This window comes from Epinephelus lanceolatus, chromosome 8, assembly GCF_041903045.1.
Source record: "Epinephelus lanceolatus isolate andai-2023 chromosome 8, ASM4190304v1, whole genome shotgun sequence".
Classification (NCBI taxonomy): Eukaryota; Metazoa; Chordata; class Actinopteri; order Perciformes; family Serranidae; genus Epinephelus; species Epinephelus lanceolatus.
The window spans coordinates 16144970-16159998 of record NC_135741.1 but is presented as its reverse complement, the minus strand read 5'-3'; the positions used below and the strand labels follow the sequence as shown (position 1 = coordinate 16159998).

At 40.4% G+C, this 15029-nt stretch overlaps 1 protein-coding gene across 1 annotated transcript; it reads right to left on the bottom strand.

Annotated features, from left to right (window-relative positions):
* Nucleotides 1-1846: 1846 nt before the first annotated feature.
* Nucleotides 1847-14472, bottom strand: spo11 (SPO11 initiator of meiotic double stranded breaks). Its single transcript, XM_033629848.2, has 13 exons — nt 14297-14472; nt 11241-11354; nt 10351-10439; nt 9928-9994; nt 9672-9780; nt 9257-9343; nt 8490-8526; nt 6557-6666; nt 6348-6447; nt 5923-5960; nt 5437-5513; nt 4925-5036; nt 1847-2483 (listed from the first exon to the last, which is right to left on the bottom strand). Exons 1-13 carry the CDS (start codon nt 14407-14409, stop codon nt 2364-2366), a joined length of 1173 nt encoding a protein of 390 aa, XP_033485739.1. The 5' UTR covers nt 14410-14472; the 3' UTR covers nt 1847-2363.
* Nucleotides 14473-15029: the final 557 nt, after the last annotated feature.

Below are 15029 nucleotides of genomic sequence, written 5' to 3'. Positions count from 1 at the left end.
TCATGGAGACACGCCCACCAGCGATCATGTAATACCGCCAGAGATCGTCTATTCCTAACAGGAAGTACTCTACGCCTGTTAAACTACACACAAAACTACTTGCTTTAAAAAGTTTTTGCTTAGCCTACCGTGCTGTGGAGTTGTAGTAAGTTAAGAGGTTGTATCTAAATTCATTTACCCAAGTACTATAGGCTGCTTGAGCACAGGTTTGAGGTATTTTACTTGGTGTCTCTACTTGTTTTGTTTTTTAATTATATACTTCTTTACATTTTACTTTACAGAATTTATTTCACTGCTATCTTTTTTTTTAAACCCACTTTTGAGATTATGAGTTAATCTAAAAAAACATAAGCTGTGATCAGTATGATGCATCGCTATACATCAGGGGTGTCAAACTCATTTTAGTTCACAGGCCACATACAGTCGATTTGCATAATGTCCCATAAATAACAAACACCTCCAAATTTGTCTCTTTTGTTGTTTAAAGATGCACATTCTAAAAACGCTGATCTGTTTACAAAACAGATGACAAACAGCCTGTGATGTCTTCAAAAGAATAAATGCAATTTCAACAACACGTCTCAGTCGACTACTCGCTGTCGTTACATGTGCATTTTTCTGTACATTTCGCCTCCTGTGTGGTAATCCTGACATCACCACACCAAACTAAAGTGAAAGAAAAGAACTGTATTCTGGTTTCTGGCATCTTACATGAAAAAAAAAGCAACTCAAAGTTCAACTTGCTCCTGGAATCACTATTAGGTGTGCAAGGTCATCCAGTGGGCCAGATTGGACCCTTCGGCAGGTCGATTCTGGCCCCCAGGCTGTATGTTTGACACCCCTGATATAGATTGACTGGATAAACATATATAATGCAGTTCAAATAAGCTCAACCTCTTCCTCCAGTGGTAAAGGGCAGCTTTTAGAGCCTGTAACTAGTCTTGCTGGGGTTCTTGACCCACTGTTCCTGTGCATTTACTGAAAGCAACCATTTTTTTGATCTCATAAACAACAGATGTTTCTTCAACTTTTTAAACTACAGAATTATAAATGAACACGTAAAGAGGACGAACACAGAAAAAAATGAAAATGAAATGGCCTTCTTCTACATTGATTCCAAACCTAGGAGGTAAGTAGGCTTGATTTCTCTCAACAATGTGGGAAGAAGGCAATGGGCAATAACAGAATTGACCCCAAAAATTTGCAAGAAATCATCAAAAAGAGAAAATGAATACAAGAAAATTAGTACATTAAAAAGAAAAGACCTGGTAAAAGACCATAAAAAATATAATAATTTCAAATATGTAATGATAATTATGAATACAGTTTTTCTCTAGCTTTTTTTTTCATTTGTGGGACATTTCTCACCAAGTTGCTTGTTGCCTTTGTTCCTGTGTTATTCAAAGAAATCACACCAATTTGCTCAAGGCTCAAAGGTGTGAATACTTGCGAAAGGCGTCTGAAAGCAGCACAAGAAAAGTGATGCCTCTCCATGTTTCAAATGGTTAAGTAACTCCTGAAGCTTTGGCGACCCCTACTGGAGTTCGGCACCCCCGCCTTGGGAACCAGTGCTCTAAAAAGAAGACTTAAACCTGGCTGACAAGCAGTGATGCATGTTACCTATAATAGTTGAAAGTTGCTCTACTCAGCACAAGACCATTTTTATGTTCAAAAACATATAAGCAGTGTTTTTTTTTTCAAAAATGTGTCTGTGAAGATAATTTACCCACATTATGAGTATGGTTTTGAGGGGTCTTGGCTCACAATATTGCCCCATTCCCCCCTTTTAATGAGCGCTGTCTCCACCTGCTGGGGAACAGATTACACAAAGAGCAGCAGTGTGAGTCTTTGTACTTTGTGCATTAATGAATGAACAGCCACAGATACTCCAGTTCCAAACCACAAAATCTTCCTTCTCATCTGCTCATTTACAGTCTTTGCACCAGCATGCACAGCGGTGTTCAGTGGTTGTAAAGCACGCAGACAATGTTGAAACAATTGTAGAATAATTAAATCCATGAATGAAACAGATCAGCGTAGCGTGTTCGGTGACTTTGCCCCAGCAGGTTCAAACATCTTGGGGATATAAACAAAGGCAAAGTAACTGTACAGACCAGAAACATGCTCTGACTTGTCGGTGGAATTACAGGGTTTTAATTACAGGATGAGACGTCTCTGAAACACAGTTGGAAATCATAAACACACATAGTCACTAACAAATATGCAAACATTACAAACCAACTTAATGTCATACTTCTGTGTCTGACAAGGTCAGGCAGGTCAGTTACATGGAAGAGCTTTCTCAAGTTGTGCCAGCAGCCTCAGCAGTTCCCTTCTTATTCCACTGGGTGGCAGCATTGTGCTCAAACCCAGCCTCCATAACGCAGCTTATTGGGCAGGTAGATGCTGGTGAGGAAATCAGGAGCTATGGCTGCTAGGGACTGTATTTCAGCCTTGACTTTACTCTGCTGCATCAGTTCCATCTACAACAAGAGCAGAAACACAGCTTTAAGGAGCATGTGAGAGGAAGCCATGCAAACAAGCATAAATCATCAGGTGTTTATCTCCAACAGCCACTCCACAACAGAGAGGCTCTTCTGTTTCCTCCATACCAGCGAGCTGAGAGTCCTCTCACACACATTCCTACGCTGCGTGTCACATGACCAAAGATGTTAAAACTGTGTAAACGTTTGAAGAGGAACAGATTTGCCTTTTCAAAAAGGAACAAGGTGCTTCAGACCAACATTTTACCAAGTAGGCTGAGTGTGGTACTGAAGGTCAGGGTTATCTATCACAGCAGTTTCTTTTTACAGACAATATTTACTATTCAAAATCACATGGTAAAGGTTAACACTCAAGTCAAATATTTTGGTGCTTCATTAGAACTAATCACGACTCAAAAAAGCATTAGAATTACGGCCTTGCACTGTGGGCCTCCACCAACCAGTCAAGCTGCCGTTTACATCCATGTCTGTCCAGACTCATATGTAGCCATGACAGTTGACAATAGCTGAGGGCGATATGGCCCTAAAATAATATCACAATATTTCAGGGTATTTTTGTGATAAGGATATTCTTGACAACATGACAAATGAGCAAAAATAATATTTTATTAATTTAAGAACATGGCATTGCAGTAAAATCAGTGATATAGTTTTACAATTTGCCTTCAAATATTCAGTAAACACTAAACAAAAATAATCTCTCATTTCATTACCTGTGATAGGCTGTTATGATACCACAACTATCATATATTAATATATATGTTGTTTTTTGTTGAGCCGTAAGCATCACACAGGTTTACATTACCAAAGGTTTATGACAAAATCACTTGAAGACACCAACTCCCATGTGCGTACAGCAAGAGAGGAGAGGGAGAGACGCTGTGCTGCTGCCAGAGGAGCCGCTGAATGAGTTCCCTCTGAGCGGTAACTCACTAAAAGAGTCTGAGAAGTCCGTTGCTGACTGTTCATAAAACATTCAGGATGCCACGATTTATTCCACACTGCTGAAGCTGCTCCTCTTTTTTGGAACCACCGCAGAGTTGGTAATAATTTTGCTTTCAGTCATGCTTATTGTTGCCGTGGGTAACAGTATGACGTCAATATGTCAACAAGTCGAAATATTGCAAGTATCATGATGTGAATTTTTCATATCACATAAAAAATTATACTGGTATTATGTTGAATGAGATGATATGACACATCTCTAGCTGACAGTGCTTCAAATATGGACATTGATCCAAACAAGCTACATATTCTAAAACATGGATACTTCAGACACATCTTCAACCTGGCAGCAAAGATCTACACGATCAACACCAATTCACCATCCGACCAAATGTCTCCCCTTGTGTTCCTGAGTTACAGTGTTGAAAAAGTGTTTCTGCAGATGTCACAGTTAAGTTGACCTTTTGGATATACAATGTCATCGATTCTTCATTTCATTCTATCAGGGCATGGTCACATGAGAAGCGAAATTAACACTGGCGAATATTCGACTCCCGTGCACTTCTATTCAATACAATTGAAGGGGCGAATAAAACATTTGCTTCGCATGACAAAGCAAATTTGCATCTTCACATCGTGTGGAGTTCCACTTTGGTGCTTTGACTGGTGACAGTCACAGCCTTAACGTATAGCAAAGGAATATGCGCAGTGAAGACATTGATTGTTGTTGTGTCTAACCAGCATTGTGACACTGGCAATGAAAATACAAACTAACCCATATGACAGATGCTGCCTAGCTGGCAGTGAGTCAGGACACAGGTGAGGAATGTAACAAAATGGATAAATATCATTGTATTTCGCTGTATTTATTAGCAAACTAGCTAACATTAGCTAGTTTGCTAATAAATACAGCAAAATATGATATGATATGGTAGCTTTCTGTTATCGCCACAACCAACACTGCTCACGTTATTGCCTTGGCACGCGATGATCACTTGCCTGCATTTGCTCGCTTGACTGTGCTCTCAGACATTTGTGTCAAATTTGTTATGATTAGCATATGAATTCTTGAGTTATGGCGGAAAATGTGCCTTGTGAGTTCACAATAAACTTTGACTTTTAACCACCAAATTGTAACCAGGTCACTCTTGAGTCCAAGTGGATTTTGTGCCAAATTCGAAGAAATTCACTCAAAGCATTCCTGAGATATCACATTCATGAGACTGGGACAGACATGAGGTCACAGTGAACTTTAACTTGACCTTTGACCACTAAAATCTCATAAATTCTCTCAAGGCGTTCTTGAGATATGGCATTCATGAGAATGGGATGGTTGAACAGACAACACACAAATGCCTCAACACGGCTGTCTCTGGCACAGAGGCATAAAAAAGTCTTTGCACATTTGCATGTTATCTCACAAATTTCTATGCAACCTCTGTCCTTCACCCTACTTCAAAGCACATTCCTCTCACCTCTTTCTGCCAGTCTGGTTGGCTGCTTAAGTACGGCCTTTTGAGGAGGCTGCTGAGTTTGTTCTCATCTCTCTTGGTGAGGGGGATCAGGGCATCCTCGGGAACCCTCAACCTGAAGAATGAAATGTTGATTTTACTACACGTAGCCAAACTGATGTTCTGACGACTGCCAACAGTCACTTCTCTTGATAGATGTCGCCCTTACAGTACGTTTCCTCCCGTTCTCAACAGACTCACATCGAGGAATTAGTATGTGTATGTTTAGGGGGAAACAGAGGAAAAACTGTACACACTGCAATTAAATGTATGTCAAAAAGCCCTTTTGGCCTAAATTTGTTTAGGGGGACATATACTTAAAACTCAATATGCTCTCAGACGCAGTTCATTGAAGGGGAAAAAAAGTGAGGGCGACAGCAACAGAAACCAAAACAAACAATCTAAATGTCCCCAGAATATAATCCCAATTAGAGGCAGGAGGAGGAAGTAGGAAGTAGCGAATGCTGAGTCCAAACCTCCGGAGGTCAGAGGGGAGGAGGCCTAGCCACATAACGCTGGGGACGGTCAGACTGTGGGCCTCAAACGACATGGCCTGTGGAAAAACCCACGCACCAGTCACACACACACACACATGCATGGTGTGACTCAATCCAGTCACACACACACACATGCACAAACCTCTTATACACATAATATATCTTGAATAAACACACCAATCAGCACTGCACATGCATAATGTGGTTATGCCCAACACATGTTCACAATGAAGTTAACAAACACAGGGATGATTACACAAACATCACAGAGATCAACAAAGACACTGCAACACAATCACTCAACATTTTCACTCCATACAATGTCAGTTTAAATATTCTGAGCGGGATGATTGGTCCACTTTTTTAAACTTAACGGGCATAATTACATATTGCTAACAGAGAGACACTGAACAGGCCACATCGGATAATATACAGTGCAGGAATAAATGGCATGGCGGGACTCACCACTGATCCGTACTTGTAGATACACATGATTTCAATCCCTGGGAAAATCAGAGGGAGAGAGACACACTGCAATCACCGACATACCAGAGCAATTATCCTCCGAGATGTGTAACGGAGCTTAGAACAAAGTAAAGCATGACATATGTGTCTCGCCATGCACTGGGAAAAAGGGTTTAGAGGTACGGAGGCTGATGGAAAACCGGGCCATCCTGCCAGGACGAACTCACGCCAACGGAAATACTAGTCAGACCAGGCACCATGACGTAGCGGACAGGTGCGAACATCTGCTGCCTTGGTGGAACATACAATCCTACTGTGTGTGTGCGGAGATGAAAAGGCGCTCAAGTGTTGTTAAATGTGAGGAAATATGTGAGGTATGTGTGAGAGGTAAAACTGGTTTGCACTCGAGGCAGATGACGAGTTACCGTGAGGATCAGCATCCACCAGGGCGAAGATGGGGACATGCAGCGTGTCCCAGAGCTTTCTCACCATCAACCTGCTGTTCACATCTGGCACGCCTTTACCCTGGAGCCACACAGACACACACGTGTTATGCACACTGAACACTAATACTGCCCTTTTTGAGAAATTCTGATTAATGATTTAAGTCATGTTTTTAAAAAAGGAAACGCACTGTGATCATGATGCAAGGAGACAGCTTCGTGCAGAAGTCATCATCCAGCAGTCTCTGAAACGTTGCATCCTTCTCAACTATCATGACAAATTTAGCAGATGACACAATATCTGTATGTCATTAAGGAAAAAACAGACCCCACGACCATATAGTGTCATCCCCACACAGAAGGAAATACATATATAATTTACATTATACAACAGTTAGTTCCAGCCATGCAATCTGATTGGTCGAGAGACAGTAAAACCGTGATGATATTGGAGTACAACATACCGGTTATTTCACTGTGTATGTATCACTCCGCCTCACAGCTGTTTGCAATCAACAATCAAATCAAAACTGACGGTTAGTGTCAGTTAGGTCAGCAGTTGCGTTGTAGGCTAATTAATTCATCCACTGTCAAACAGCCAAAAATATGGATTTATTTCCTAAAATAAGTTTTGAATTGAACTATGAATGGTCATCAGAGGAAGATGAGGGAGAGGAGAAACTGAATCCATCTGAGCACACATCCAGGCCTGTCAGTGTTTCATCAGCGGAACTCAATGACTTGGAGAAAAGCAACATACTGTCAGATCAGAAGGCAGAGTCGGCTGTGCCTGTGAAGCGACAGTCCACCATGCAGTCATCAGAGACTTATTTCACCGGCTGCACAATTAATGGAAATGTGCAGATAAATGTGTATAAAGAGTAAGTGCCTGGCGCACCATGTCTGCGTTACATAGCAACGGTGACAGCAGAGTCCTGAGGGAACTATTTTTGTTGGCGGAAGACAAATAAAATGCTTAAATTATCTATTTTGTCCTCATTTTTCAACATTTCTTAATCAGCCTTGCTTATTTAACTGTTGAACTGTTGTATAAAAGCAATATCACACTCGAGCTCGTGATGTTATACTCGTATATCGTCACGGCTGTGATTGTCTTCAGCACTCTGCCTGCGCCCTCATGCCTACGACCGAATCACAGCCGTGACGATATCACAGTACAACATCATTCCCTCTCGTGTGATATTGCTTAAATATGACATCATCAGAGGTATCTAAGGGCATTTTCACATCAGATATGATTGAGTCACACCATGCCAGAGTACATTTGTCCCACATTTCCACTCTCCCGCCACTCAGCTTTCACTTTAGTTATGTTGTTCCGTAAGCTTGCGCCATCATCATATACGTGGTTCCCAACTGGTGGGTCACGGGTCCATTCTGAATGGATCGCAAGTGACTTACGAACATGTCGAGTTTGTAAAAAAACACACTTTATTTTATAGTGCAGTGAATTTCCGGCACAGAGTTTTTATTTTGAGGTGCCATTTCCTGCTGTAGAGTGAAGGACTAACAGACAGCGAGACGATAAACTAGCTCAATGACATGGCCAAGCACAAATACGATGCTGAATATATTAAACTGTGTGAACCTTGAACTAATGACTAAAGAGAAATCTGGACCCCGTGGGAATCACTGATCTACGTGATATTTTTGTTGTGCCACAGTGTAGAAAATGGCATTGCAGACAGACCGTCATCAGCAGGTACCAATGGAGCATTGAGGCGAAGCTCTGCTCCCGGCCTGAGGAGGAGCTGCTGCAGTCGTACGCAGAGCTCTTCGCCTCCCACCGAAGTTTTGACTGCAGGTCAAGAGCAGCAGCGAAGGCGGATCTGGGTCTGTCTGCCCTCTGATAAAGAGGCATTAGTATTAAATTGAGACTGTTTCACAACCGGTTAAAAACTAGTGCTTTTTGGTACAGTTGGAGTTCACATCTGATGCATCCTGTACCAGAGTACACATAAACCACACTTGAGACCACCTCAAGTGTGAGTGGACTCAGGTATAGATCAGCGTGTGGTGCCCAGGTATGGTACACAGTGTTCACACTTATCACACGAAATAGACTTTGGGGTCAAGTGTACTTGTACAGATCATAAAGGATACTTCTGATCCCACCGATGTTCGATGAAACAGCAACAGCCTAAAACAAAACACAGCCATAAAAATGGATTCAACTGGTGAAGGATGTCTAAATGTATTCCTTTCTATTATAAGCCTTGAAACACAATCGTTGGTTTGGTAGTAAACACAAGGTACTCTGTGGAGCTGTTGACACAATGTGTTTGATGAGAAACATAGATATTCCTGCTACTTTTTTAAATGATGAAAACTCATCAGGATACCATTAAAGGGGAACTACGCCCATTTTCAAAATTTACACATTATTCCTATGGTCTAAGACAGTCCAAATATATTAGTTAACATGAACAACCCTCCCAAATCCAAAAACTAGGGTGCTGAAACTCAAATTCCTGATGTCACAGGGTGCAAAGTCTGGAGCTGCTCCATAGACAATGAATTGTGGAAAGATGTTATAGACGACACTGAGAGCACCCAGGGGAAAGTTCTGAGTATATGGGCACATCTTCAGAGCTGAGAACACGACAACAGAATAAAGCCTGTGTGGGTTGATAAAATCGGTTCCTATTTATTGTCTATGGAGCAGCTCCAGACTTTAATTTGATGACATCACAAATTTGAGACTTACTTCTCTGGTTTCGGGCTTTAAGAGCCATGGAAATAACACACTGGAATTCTTAATTTGGGTGGTGTCCCCCTTTACATCACAGTTGATATTATTTTTCTCTGTATAGTAACATGAGGACATTTCAGTCAACAGACAGAGAGTTTAGGCTGTTGACAGAACTTACAGCAGAGCTGGAGCGGCAGTCGATTCTCGTGCCATCCTCTTCCATGTAACACAGATCACCTGAGATTAATCCTTTGGACGTGGCCAACTGGTGACATAAAATTTCCACACACAAGTTAACACACGCTCATATTAAAACACGCAGATGCGCACATATTTCTGACACAACCTCACTGAATTCAACTTTAATTTAATTTCTCTTTGATCAGAAGAACCTTCTTTCCCACCGACGTTTCCTCAGATATGAAGCAGAACAAAATGCTGAAAATACCGCACTAAACTAACAGATTTCATCTGTTGGACCTGAACTAATAACAACGAAGCATATCCAACTGAATTTTGCTCCAAGGTTTTTCCGAGGTGTCTTTTCTACCATGCAATCACACAACATGAACACTGTGAACAGACACACTTACCACATGAAGTGATCTGCGAGGAACCTTTAGCATGCAGGAGATATCATCCACTATATCATCAACAGTTTTTTGTGAACCAAACAGCTGCGTATTGTTGTAATAGATGTCTCTGTGAAAACAAAATGTAAATCTTCCAGACAGGAAATAACTCAGCAAAACAAAACTTCACAAAAAAACTGTAAAGAACATGAATTATTTAACTAGCTTTAATTATCATTCAAAAATGTTAATTAAAAGTCAATCCAAGACAAATAACCTTTTGGTAGCATAGGAGTTGCTCTGCACGAGTCTGTAGATGACCAAGAGAATCTTGAGAATTTGCGCTTCAAACAGACAAACACACAAAACAAAATCAATCATTATAAACACTATATTCACTTAGGATATCTTTAAAAGGAACTGAAGTAGGAAAAAAAAACACATATTCTGTTCTTAATTAGAATTTCCATGTGGTAAACCGATCCCTAAAAGCCTCTTTCAACATACACTGTCTCTGCCAATTTGTCACCTAAAACTAAGTCTGACTTTTACTGCCGTTTATGCATGTGTTCACAATGAATAGAAATGAAAGCCACATGAAGTACAGTACAACCGTAAAGGTTTTTTGACTAAAAGGAATGTCCGTTGTCAGGAACAGAAAAAAGAAAACACAAAAACAGAGGTGTGTGTATCTGCTCACCAAATTTAGTGACAGATGACGGACAGTCGCTCCTAATGGTAGTGACAGAGCTTCCTGGTCTCATTTGAAGCCCGACGGCACTGTCAAAACTTGATGAGAAGTAATGAAAGAAAAACTTAAGTTGAAAAGAGGGGAGGAAAAGTGTCCGTCAAAGAATGTATTTAAAGATTATGCATGCTACATTTATTTTTAGCTTTGAAAATCAGCTCCCGCACCTGTAAGCCATCTGAAATTCCCCACACCCTGAGGGCTACCTGTGAGAAGACCTCCCCCCGTACCTCACCGTCCTGATTCCTCTGTGAAACATTTGGCGCTCAATCTGTGGGATTCTCACATTTGAAAGGGCTGAGACAGAACGTGCTTTAAGCTGTGGCAAGGTTTGATCCAAACAAGACCAGACAGTCTGCTTTGTTCTGTGCAGAAGGTCTCCGCAGCCTAGTTGCATTAAAGCCCTTCGTAAATTTGTGTTTGTGTGTGTGTGTGTGTGTGTGTGTAGGCCAGTGCTTTTTAATTCCTTATCATTCTGTCATCTTTTTAGTAGCAGGAAGTTATTTCAACTTTAATCTCTCTAAAGAAAACTTGGAAATTACTTTCCTCTACCACCTGGTTGCTCGTGCAGTCCGCTTAAAACACCCCTTAAACAAATTCAGACACACTTGAAGTGTGTATTAAACAGCAATGTGATCATCTTGTGTGGCCTGACCTCCCACAAAAAACCTATGTAAGTAAATGTTTATTTATTTCTTTACACAACATGACTGCTGGTGTTTATCTTTTAAAGGTCACACGGCTCACACAGATCCCACACAGTCCGGCTGTAAAATGACTGCAGTGTTCAGGGCGGGTAAAAAAAAACTTTTTCATGCTACAGTATGTTTAAATAAAGTTACCTGATGTTGGCCCAGCTGGATCTGTTGGGCAGTGCCAGGACAGGGGCCTCATCTTTGGAAAGACTGGTCACTATTCCGTGGATTACATTCTCAATGCGGGTCAAAATTTCCCTGCTGGGAATAAAGATAGAGGGCTCTGAATATGGGCTGGCAAAAACCTAGCACAGGGGTTCGGAATTTTGCTCATGACACTTCGGCTTCACCGATATCAATATATACTGTTACAGAGTATATTACATTTTCTGGAAAATCTGAGAAACAGTTTATGGATAAAATAACAAAACAGGACTATTTATTTTTGAGTACTGAATGAATACAGTGAATGAAATAGTGATAAATCAAGGTACTTCCAATGTCGCCCTAAAGCAGTGCTGTTCCTTAATGTGCAACACCGCCCACAATGGTCCGGTATTTTCAGAGATATAAAAAGGACAGTCTGCTACTGTCCCACAGTATATACTCTTTTAAACATCTCTGACACTTAATTTGACTCAACAGTGGCGCATTTATCTTGATCATGTCTATAAACAAAACAACTTTGCAGTTAAGTGTCAACAATTATTGCTGATCACATCTACCTTTAATTTTATTTACTTAAAAAAATATACTTTGGATTCACTGAGTATGACAGGAAATCTTGCTCTTGGTTTTACCTGATTAATCTAACTTTTGTTCTTACCAAATTCTTTTATAAATAAAAAAAATTACAAGACAGAACCCAAACTTGTGTTAGCAGACTATCCATGTCAAAGACATATTTAAATACTTCCTTATTAATTCATTTCTCCCTTTCTTTTATCATCCAAATATATCCTACACACAGATTATACATACACATATATAATTACAGTGTACAACATTCCAGTGCAATCCTCCATACTGTTCACTGCTTACTGTCCAATAGCATTTATAAAGTTTTATATTTCAATGTTACCCACCGTGCGTGTTTACTACAAGTGTCCTGTGCAATCATCCATCATGGACATTAGGGATGCACAATATTAGATTTTTATTTTTTATTTTTAAATCCAATATATAACAACTAATTTGGCCTATAACCAATATTGGTATATACACTTTTTTCCCACCAAATTTTGGTGATCATCAAGTCTCTTCTGTGGTGAATTAACATTATGTGCATGCATACTCTTATCGTGATGGCCCACCAGCAGATGGGGACATGAAACAGAAAGCTTGTCAGTGTATATCATATTCATTCATTGTGCATGGTGGAGCAGTGGTTAGCATTGTTGTCTCACAGCAAGAGGGTTCCTGGTTCCACCCAAGGTGGGGGGTTCAAACCTCTGGGTGGGAGCTCCATGCAGAGTTTGCATGTTCTCCCTGTGTCAGCGTGGGTTTTCTCTGGGTACTCCAGCTTCCTCCCACAGTCCAAAGACATGCAGGTTAATTGGTGACTCTAAAATTGTCCGTAGGTGTGAATGTGAGTGTGAATGGTTGTCTGTCTCTATGTGTCAGCCCTATGATAGTCTGGTGACCTGTAGTGATGTTACAGCTGATACTGCAGTCCCGAGGCCTGTGTCGAGCAAAGGGGACGTGTCCAAATGAAGTTCGTGTCGAAGCCCGTATCGTTTTTCAGGATATCACGTGACCAAAGACAAATGAGGCCCCGTTTCTCTGGAATCACGTGACTGCCTTGTTGTGTGATTCGAGTCGGGAAATACATAAAGTGTTTTGCGTGATCCGAGGTGATTCTGAAGATCGTTAAGTGCAGAGGATTGAGTGACTCAGTCACACAAGCACTCTAACCTTGTGTGGACACACACACACACACACACACACACACACACACACACACACACACACACGTGTGTGTGTGTGTGTATGCACTTTATTGATATACCACGTTCAGGATAGATTTATTTCATCTGGATTTACAATACCTCATAGGGGGATTCTGACGTCATCATCATCATCATTAAGCATCATTATGTGTATGCCAAATCCACTGACATGTAGCCCACATGTAATATCACAGTAGGACTGCTGTACATCAAATGACCAGCAGATGTCAGTACTCCTAAGTAAGCTGTTAAATGGGGCTTCGTGTGATCGGCCTTTTGGCGAGGCAATCTGCCTGAAAGATTCGACACATTCACGGGGCTTCATCACACCATCACTAGTGACCTGTCCATGGTGAACCCTGCCTCTCGCCCAATGTCACGACCACTAACAAGATAAGAAGTTACAGAAAATGAATGAACGTTGGCCTAATAGTTCATTTTAAAGCCGATATCGGCTGATACTGATGACGTGGCAATATTATCATGCATCCCTAATGGACATACAGTATCTGTATTAGTGAATAAGTATATGTGGTATATAGCTTTTATATTATTATTAATTCTATCATATTTGTATTTTTTGTTGTTTTGAACCTTATTTCATGTTTAGTTATCCCTTTCTTTTTTTTTTTGCTTTTGTCTCTTGTTGCTGCAATGTTATTTTTTCTGATGTGGCATTAATAAACTTAATCTTATCAACTCCCCTCTGTCATATTAGTGTGTACGGGTAGTAACATAAATACATACATGTAAAGTTATACAGTTGTATACAAGTAGCATGTGTCTGTTACTTACTGTACAATTGTTACATTGGTTCCAATACAGTTCATTGAGGGACAAATGTACCTGTAATGCTCCTTAACTTAACTAACTCTATACAGGTGTGCAAAAGCCTTAAGACACAGTCCCTTATTGGTGTTTCATCCTGGATAGACAACTGTGACAACGTTATTAGCATGCTAACGTTAGCATAGCGCACATGCTAACGTTAGCATAGCGCACACAGACTCTGGGAACGTAATTACGGTGAAATATATAAAAAAAAAAAAACTTTGACAAACTAATCAATCATTATTATCTATAGCTACATTATAACTGCGCAAGTCAAACACCAGTTGCACTGACCTGTCATTCTGCTGCTGGTAAACACCACAGGACCGGCATGGCACCTGTTTCACTGGTGCCACTAAACCGAAATGACACGCTAGCTAACCCGGAGTAATTGATATCACGTTAGCTAGCAGCGGAACTTACTGGCTGATTTCCTCTTCGGCGCGCTGACAGCTTGTCATGACTTCGACATTGTTCAGTAGTTCAGCACGGAGCTTGTCAATTTCTAAAAACAGCTCTGTAAAACGAGTTCCCATCGTCTTTATCACATTAATGCAGATTAAATGTAAAGAAATTGCATACACAATGTTACCGCGAAAGGATTTCATGGAAATCTCGCGAGATTTGTGCAGCCGCCTGATTGGCTGAATTTGCACCCGGAAGAATTGACCTTACTAAATCATTTTGGATATGAGAAGACCACTAAAACTCAACATTATGAAAACTTTACATCCACAATATTTACATGGTGAGGCGATTTTAACACTATGACATGTTTAAATACATATATACATATATTCAGTGCTTCTAAATTGGATTCAGGTAGAAAATTCAAACATGTTTACTAACAGAATAGCCCTCGTTTGTTCCTCTCAAACATTAAATGGTGAAAGTAAAGTGTACTGTACTTAAGTACAGTTCGGAGGTACTTGTAGTTTACTTGATTATCTACAATATCTGCCACTTAATACTGATTTACTCAACTACATTTTTAAGTTAATGCACTAATAATAAGGCTACAACAAAGTTCTTGCACACCAGGAGGTCAAGTCATTTTTGTTTATAGCCTATAGCACATTTCATATGAGAAGCATAAACTCAGTGTGCTTAAGATACATCATACATGACGAACATAAAATATCATATGATAATAAAG

Excerpts from the sequence above, each read along its gene's own strand:
- spo11 (XM_033629848.2), bottom strand. The coding sequence starts at position 14,409 with ATGGGAACTCGTTTTACAGAGCTGTTTTTAGAAATTGACAAGCTCCGT. Across the intron at positions 5,514-5,922 it reads TCTACAAGTACGGATCAGTG|GCCATGTCGTTTGAGGCCCA; the intron begins GTGAGTCCCGCC and ends GTTTTTCCACAG. Across the intron at positions 2,484-4,924 it reads AACCAGACTGGCAGAAAGAG|ATGGAACTGATGCAGCAGAG; the intron begins GTGAGAGGAATG and ends CTCTTGTTGTAG.